Source organism: Ascidiella aspersa, chromosome 1, assembly GCF_963924565.1.
Source record: "Ascidiella aspersa chromosome 1, kaAscAspe10.2, whole genome shotgun sequence".
Classification (NCBI taxonomy): domain Eukaryota; kingdom Metazoa; phylum Chordata; class Ascidiacea; order Phlebobranchia; family Ascidiidae; genus Ascidiella; species Ascidiella aspersa.
The window spans coordinates 10,252,578-10,261,583 of NC_139447.1; the positions used below are offsets into that span (position 1 = coordinate 10,252,578).

The 9,006-nt window shown below is 38.1% G+C and overlaps 1 protein-coding gene across 1 annotated transcript; it reads right to left on the reverse strand.

The window, feature by feature from the left end:
• Window positions 1-103: 103 nt before the first annotated feature.
• Window positions 104-6,493, reverse strand: LOC146167420 (melatonin receptor type 1B-B-like). Its single transcript, XM_083385607.1, has 6 exons — window positions 6,200-6,493; window positions 4,627-4,775; window positions 3,437-3,574; window positions 2,197-2,325; window positions 858-1,074; window positions 104-255 (listed from the first exon to the last, which is right to left on the reverse strand). Exons 1-6 carry the CDS (start codon window positions 6,491-6,493, stop codon window positions 121-123), a joined length of 1,062 nt encoding a protein of 353 aa, XP_083241733.1. The 3' UTR covers window positions 104-120.
• Between the last annotated feature and the right edge of the window lie 2,513 nt (window positions 6,494-9,006).

The window sequence follows — 9,006 nt, forward strand, 5'->3', positions numbered from 1 at the left end:
TGACGCATAAATACAACGTGAAAAAAGAACGAACACGTAAAAGGGTGTTATTGGTCCGCGGTATCAGTTTTCTTTCGATTAAAACGGTCCATTTCATTGAGTGATCCACAAATATGCTCTTTAGTAGTTGTGGCAATTTATTAGCTTCCATATATGGACGAGAAGATTCCTGTATCCGTCCCTGTATCCCTTGTGCATCAGCCCATAGATGATGAAGTTGACTGCTGAGTTTGAGAGAATCATTCTAGCTACCACCTAGAAAACATATAATACTTGTACGTAGGCCTACATGTCTAGCCGTCTGGCCCTTCTGAAGTCAACTACATTTATGATAATACAGCCGTAGTCCCGAAACGTGACTAGTCAACATCATTCATTGCACCAAGGTTTTTATGAAAGCAAAGCACAAATGGAAGAAATATTTTGCGATGGATTCAACTTTACTGCCCTGACCAGTCCGGGACCGTCGCTCCGATTTTAACGGAACATATATGTTGGTATGTTAGAGTTGCACAACTCACTAACTCATAAACTTGGCGCACCCCCATTTCGCACAATCTGGCTGCGGTTTATAAAAATGGTGCACACTTTTGTTGGTATTTCGTTTATATTAACCTGGAAACTTTATTTGACATATCGAACGTTAGGCAAATGTATACCAAAAAACTTTTAAATTAAATAGTGCGAAATAGGGCCAGGTACTTAAAATGTGTGTTACGTGACTTGCTTTGCGACTTTGAACATTCGGTTTACGTTAAAAAAAGAATAGCATGCAGCACAAGAGACTAATTCTATAGTTTACTACAAGTCACTGACTTAAGTAATTACAACACTGGTAAAATACCTAATACTTTTACCATTTTAAACGTTGGGTCGACGTCGTGTGGCGAGAAGACGGAGTAGCTGACGTAGGGCGACCAACAGACCACGAAAACGGTGCAAGAAGTGGCTAGGGTTCGGAAGAGGGCCACCTCACGTTTCAGCATCCTCCTTTCGCTGGCGTGCCTCTTACATTTACTCGCATTGGACTGCTTTGTTCGTTGCCGGAGAGCCTTATCGTGGTGCCGGACATTTCTGTAAGGCGAAATTAACTTGGTCTATCTATAGTGTTGTCAATACCTTGACTTCAGTCACTGTTTTTTAATGACTTGACTTGAACTTAAGTCGTTTGGAGAAATGAATCGACTTGTACGAAAGATGGATGCGAATGGATCGCAATTGAACAAACTGCCAATTTATTTGCGAGAAGAACGATCTTGCTCAGGGAAAGCGTCTAAAGCAGGGGTTCTTAAACTTTTTTTACCACGGACCCCAAACATTTTTTTGGAGCTCGCGCGGACCACTCTAGGCCAAAAAATTAAAAAAATGACGTCATAAATTTACGTCACAATACAAATAGACTTAAATCTGCTGAATTCAGCCGAAAAATGTGAAAGTGAAATGAGTCTTATTACAGTCAGTGTAAAACCGTTCTATTTTTAATTAAATTGTTCTCTTTGATAAATTGATTTACTTCTAAAATATATACTAATATTTCAATTAGGCGTTGATGGACCCCTAAAACTTGTTCACGGACCCCCAAGGGGTCCATGGACCCCAGTTTAAGAACACCTGGTCTAAAGTAACTGTAAAAGCAGCACCACTTAATTTGCAACCATTACGTACATATCATGTATAGCGTGTGAACATGGCCATCTAAAGTAGTACTGACCACCGATAACGTTACACATTACTAGTAATACTACGCCGGATGCCTTGCTTAGGCCTACCGATGTCTGTTCGAACCTCGCCGTAGGCTAGATTTTCTAGGATTGCTTGCGTCCGCAATAATCCTAATTAAGCAATCGGTGAGCTTTGCCGAAAGCACCAGGACTACCGTACAGTTGTTTTATGTTACTTATTCGCGTGACTGTGAGTCAAACTTGGGTGTTATGCTAAAACGGCATAAAGGCTTTGAAAACTGTGTTTTTGCACCCAGTGTGGAATATAAAACAAGGTGCCTTGTGCTTTTTACTTTGGTGGTAATTCGTGTAAAGATTTTAAACAGCAACATTGTTAAATAATTGTATACCTCCTGGTAAAAATAACCAAGCTTCGGAATGGCGGTGGCATTTATCAGGTAATCTAATGTGCTAAATTGTTAATCTTTCCGAAACTCTAAAAACTGAACGTAGACAGATAAAACAACAAGCTTACTTGAACAGAACAGAGTAGAATACGCAGGTAAGGGCCATAGGAAGCATGCATCCCGTCAACATTATTGTAAGAGTGTAGCTCCGTGAGTAAGTACTGTCCCAAGTACACAGCAGGATGATTTCGTCGAATCTACAAGGTAAAATACTTATAATAAGATAAAACTCAAATTAAAAAAATTAGGATAAACTCATTTGTGTTGGAGTAACTGTTTTTTTTTCGAGTGAAATTTCTCGGGAAGTAGATCTTTATATGACTTAGAAGGGTATTTCATAACTTTATTGCAAACATTGTATTGAACTCATTGGCTCTAATATAATGTCGCTTTTATAAAATTTTGTTTAAAATTCAACTTTAACAAATGGCGAAGCCTATATGACTGACTTTTTTTTTTCAATTTTAAAAACTTTGATTTTCCCGGAAGTCATTTACATGGAATTTTTCTGGTGTTTTGCATGTCGAAACAAATTTAAATGGTGTGTATAGTTCCTAGATTTGTTTTCGATAAAACATCGACCTGGTTGGAACTTGTTAAAACTTTGGACAGAGATTAACTTGCTATTTATTGAGTATTTGGGTTAGGGTTATAATGTTAAATGAATTGATTTGGACTTTAGGCGTTTCAAAATGACATGTTTACAGCACATGCGGATTTTAAGTCAATGTGCGATATCGTGATATGTTTCGTGGTGTCTGACATTTCCCGTCAGTGTAGCATAGTTATTGTTATCTTAATAAAACAATTTTAGCTGCGAAACCTGTTTACAGGAATAACCACTTTGTTCAAGTCACCATGAAATTTCTGGTTCCATCGAGGATGGTATTTTGACTTAGCGAATGAATAGTTGCCCTTAACTAAAACAAAAACGATTTTTTTATTTAATCTTATTCGACAGCTGTATGGCAGACTTCACCAAGCCATAAATCAAATCAATGCCTCTATACGGGGGGAGTTTGCAGCAGTGTTGTAAAGAAGTCATTTTGAAATGACTAAGTCCTTTGTCATATAACTTAAGTCCAAGTCTGGTCTTTTGAAAAATCCCAGCCAAGTCATAAGTCGCCCAAGTTAAGTCCCAGTCAATTTAAACAAAAATTAAACAAAAACACTTCAGTACAGTCAATTTATTTTACCAAAGCGACCCAACTAGAGTAATTTGAAAACAGAGACACATTAAATCAGGTTATTACAACACTGGTTTAACTATATAGGTGCGGCGTTTATAAAGCAAATAGCTGCCCTTACTCTGTTGTGCTCCAGTTGCCAACCACGGTAGGCGAAACCAACAAGCTGGACCAAATCCATATGACGGCAACCATAATGAGCGAATGTCGCACTGTGAAGACCTTGTCGAACGAGCTGCGATACACCACAGCCCAGAACCTGTGAAAAAATTGTGCTTTCTGTAACGAGGCAAAGTTATACTGCTTGGCGTTTCTTAAAGAAAAAAATAAGTGGCGCCAAGTACCACATTGGCTTGGTTGTCTAAAACTTGTAAGGGGTTTGCGTTAGTGCAATTTACCGGTTATATGCTAGGCCAGCGTGGGCCAACTGCAGGCCCGCGGGCCAAACTACCGTAACTGACAAAGGTTTACATTCCATAAAGTTAGTATATATCCCATAAACTATGTATAATTTGCCAGCAATAAGCCGAAGAATCGCAATTTAAAAACATTGGCCCGCAAGATAAAACAAAACCTTGTTTTTGACCCGCGATGAAAAGAAGTTGGACCACCCTGTGCTAGGCCATCACCCCTAAACTATAGTTTTGCCAAACTTTTGCCATGTAAATACAAATATTTTTTAAGGCATTTGGGCATTTCAGTGTTCTCGGAGGTCCATTAATTTTTCTTTAAAAAAGACAAATTCTATTGAAAGATGGCGTACAATATGGTGGAAATCGTAATTTATTTTAGACCAATACACCTTTAAACAAGCCATTTTGAAATGAATTAAGTCCCAGTCAAGTCATTTGTGGAATAACTCCAAGTCTAAAAAAACGAGTCAAGTTCCCGTCCAAGTCATCAGTTACCCAAGTCAAGTCACATTTAAGCCAATCTTAGAGCAAGTCATGTCATCTCCTAATCAAATCACTGATGTCAAAATAAAATAAGCAAAGATTGTCCGATATAAACCAAAACAACAACAAAAAATAAGAAAAACAACATATAACAATGTGATGGTTTTCTGTGCAACAACTGAGATAGATAACTCATTTTATGACAAGTTGTTAAAAAAATGCTTGATTATACTTCAAGTTATTTGACTCAATGACTTAAGTCCACAAGATTTAATACAAGTGAAGTTATTTTACCAAAACGACTTAATTCAAGTCAAGTCGTTTGAAAACTGTGACTTAAGCGAACTTAAGTCAAGTCATTAACTCAAGCCATTACCTCCTCATTGTATAAAGCAGCCAAATTGGCGGCGCGCACCTGTTTATTGAGATGGTCATCAGGGTGTGAATCGATATGACGCAACAGGTGCATATTAGGAAGCCAGCAGCACTGCACAAGTGCTCGGGAAGCACGTTGGAAGACTGGATAACATTTGCAGCTATGATCGGCGTCAGCACACCAGTTACCTGCGAGATGATAACACGCCTTAAATCGGTGTTTCCCAACCTATGGGTAGCGACTATGGATGTCCGATACTTGCTATTTTAATCCGATACCGATAATCCATATTAAAATATCGCCATTCAATCCGATACCAAATGATATCGTTGCTGTGCTACAACAAGCAACAATTGTGAAGTTGAAATATGCAAAGGCCTGTTTTCCAGGTTAGAGGGCCAAAATTTGCTCCAAGGTTGAGGAGTTTACTTACATCCAGTTGTTAACCTACTATAATTGTCGATCAATTTACCTTTCGATTTTGAAAAGCTGCCTTAGATCGCAAATCATGGCCTTAATACTTGTATCAATTTGATATTGAATCGGAACCGATTTCACCCTATAGTGTCGGACGTTTACCGATGCAACCACTTGACATTGGCTATCGATTTCGATTATCCTGAGTAGTGACCCAAGTTGGGTCCTTGTTTAAATTGTTCTGAGCAAGATTTATCTTAAAATGTTAGGAAATTTGCGCAATGCGAACTGCGAAGACATGGCTCATATTAGTTAAATTCGATTTTTTAGGCTATTTGTCTTAAGTTGATTAAAAAAAAAATTCAGTGAAGAGAATTGGGTGTTACTTGAAGCTAAGTATTTGGGTGGTCGCAAAAAACAATTGAGAATTACTCGAAGTAGATACCTAATGCCAAGTGTTAGTATAAATAGTCTTGCTGATCTGATACCAGATTAATATAAGAATAGCAGTCATGATTTTTAGTCCGTTGCAGCGATTTCCACCTTTAAAGGTAAATTTAACAAAGAATGGTAAGTCAACAACCGCGAACGTGATTAAACGTCTTTCACGCTTAAGCTAGTTTTGGCTAAATAACCTGAACAATATTACATTGGAGCATTTAAATTTCATATATCTGCTTGTTTAAGTACGGTAATGACATTTTTTTAGTATCGACATTCGACTGGGATCGCGGTACTTTTTGCCCCAAAATATTGGGTATCGGTTATCCGAACGAAGTGTCTAATATCAAACAACCACATTATCTTTTATTCAATAAATGCGGTTTCAAATCGAATTTTTGGTTTCCGCATATATGTTTAGAATATTTAGGAATTAGAAATTGGCCTAAAAACGTCTAGCAGTGACCATGTTTGTTAGCGCACCAAGTGCCCTAAACATTTCCGAGGCTAGCAAAATCCTCACACCAGTTTATTGTAACAGGACCAAATTCGCGGCAGTGCATTAACATATGTACTGTTTTTTGGTTCATATTAGCAATAAATCAGCAATAATTATAGATAATCTCGGCATCAATTTCTAAAACAAAAATTGGTTATAATTACCCTCCATAAATACCCCAAACAAGCAAAATCCCCCTTACATTTTCCCATGGTCCATTATCTTACCCCCTTTTTTGTCCAACACTGGACTCACCATCAAATCAGCGACGGCCAGGTTAATGATGAAGACGTTGCCGTTTTTGAACACGGATCGACTGTGCACGATAGAGGCGATCAACATTGAGTTGCCCACAATTCCAACAATGCAGACGATCACAAGATAAACGGCATCGAATACTTCGCCCACTACTGTGTGAATTTCATCGCCTTCTCTGTACCAGCCGCCTGCACGATGGATGGGGTTGCTACTCATGCTCAAGTTGCTGCTGGTGTTTGTATAGAGCTCCTCTTCAATCGCCGGTATCGTTGTCCAGTTTGAAGTGGTCATGTTCTTTATTGTTTGTTTTAGGCTTTCGTCTGTTGTGTACTGCCGTAGTTTCTAACCTTTGTAGAATTGATAGGAAAAACTTGGATTTCAAAAACCCTGATATTTAGCAATTTTTCTAAGATTTAATCGGAAATTAAAAAAAATTTTTACTCTCCAGTTTGTTACAAGAATAATAAATTAACCCATGATCAATGAAAATATTACACAGTTTGTTTTTACCGTTACCCAATGGATAAATGATACAACAAACGTATAAAAAGTCGCTATTTTTCTGCATTTAAAATAAAACTTTACCACCTAGGATCCTAGAAAACGCTTTTACCAAATTTCGTCTAAAAGCATTGTAAAAGCAAACTCAAACTTAACAGGACATGAGCTGCTAACCCTTTGGCCCGAATCTGCCAGTCTCAATCAGATCTCTGAATTGACTAACGACGCCTCGTCGCAGTTTAGAAATACACGTCAATCAGTTCACCTAGAACTGTTTCGCTGCCAGAAGCTTTGACATTGAAGTAAATTGGCCGAAATCCAACGGTGCTGAAGCCATAGCCTCTAAATAAGCATGGCTTTTGAATTATTTCATTGTTAAATTTGAGAGGAACCCACTGTACCTTTGTTTTACGTTTGACCTGCGAAATGCGTAATCCTAAACTGTTCTAATTTCAAACTGTGATAAACGCCATAAACAAGTTCAAGCTCAGGCTAAATCTAGCTCTAATTCTTAGACACGCCTCGGTTTTTGGCAAAATTTGCCCTGCAAGGCTTCGTAAACTGTCTTTCTTTACACAACAAGAATTGGAACTGAATTTTTCGATTTTAGATAAATGGACTTCTGATAAAAAAAGTGGTTACTTTAAATTTAGAGTCTTCTGTAAAGTTCGGACGGATTTTTTTCCCTGAACTGTTTTTAATTTTTAGGTATTTTTTATTAAGCAACAACCGTTTAAAAGTCGAAGTTTGTATAAAGTAAATGAAACGTTATGTAAACGCAAGTTTATTAGTTTTGATATTATTTAACCGTTCCCAAAAGTGGTAATATCATTATTGTTGTTGATACTGTTCTACAACACACCAAGCCAAGATTTGGGTTTTTGTTAAATCAACCGAGTAAAACATTCAGGTTTGATAAAATCGACAAATAAAACGGACAACATTGAATTCTAATATAAAGTACGGCGGCTTTTTAAAGCTTACATGAAAGATTTTCAGGTTAAAGTATTCAGAATACTTTTCTAAAGCGAAAAAAGATATTACCCTTTTTCTTTTTATATTTTTTTCTCTTTGCTGTTTGAACACTGCACTTATATTCCGCACTTGTAAAAAGATATTACCCTTTGGTCTCCTGGCGTTTACCGCACTATCGAATGCTAAAAAAGAGCAAAACGCCTCAATTTAAGCCCGTCGAGCTCCGGCCCAAGGAACCGGGGGAATTTGTTGTAGAGCGCCCGATCGCTGACGCGTCACACGTCACAATGGAATCGCGCTTGAAGAGGAAGCCAGTCGGGCGCTTCCCGCGCGAGCGCTCCAACTTTCCCAGGATGCCGAAATCGCGCGCGCGCCGATTGACGGCGTCTGTGACGTGATAGAAGCGCCGTCGCGCTGCCCTTTGTCTTTTCGCGTCGCGCGCTTCAAGACTCCTTTTCTTCTTATCGTCAGACTCCGCTGTATGAAGTGTGACTGGCATTCGGGAAATTGGTCGAGATTGGAGATGTAGGTCTGTGAATAGCCTCTCGATGGTGATACATGTGAAATAGCCTGACTATGATAGTATGCCAGTTATGAAAACGTCTTCGCTTGCATTTTCAAACACCACTTGACTTTCCAATGCTTTGACCTTTTTAAAATGCATCCTTCCCGTTGTCTTAAATGTCGGAAAATCATAACTTATGTCTCAAAAGCATAACCTATGCTAAAACTATAAAAATCAGCACAGAACTATAATGCCATTTACATTCTTATGGGAGTAAATTGCTTAAATTGCAAAAAGTTTATATTCTTGAAATAACAGAAATGCTCTAATTCTATGTCGTCGGAAATGCTTCCATTCTTAAATGTGCTCGCCATTAAAACTGTTCGTGTGAAAAGAAATTGAAAGTATTTTTTTGATGGCGGAAGAGCTGTGGTTTCGCTTTTAGGAACCATCAGGGACTTTCCCATGCTTAGGTTCTTTGCACAAACGCAATTTTTCCCGCTGTGTGAAATGTGACTGACCTTCGGTAAAGTACTAGAGCAGTGACTCTTGAACATTTTTATTTTCGAAGCTAATAAAATTCTTTAATATAATGGCGGACTCTTTTTTTAAATCGTCCTACAATAATTTTCTCTCACATTTTAACTGCTTCAACATAGCCTACTGATTATTGTACATATAGGTTGTCACAAGTTTTGTAATATTTTTTTGCTCCAGCTAATGTATTTAATAGATCAAATAATTCCAAAGACGATATGTGACGACCACTTGAATTCTCATCACGGACCTCAGTTTGGAAAGCACTGCACTAGAGAGTGGCGCG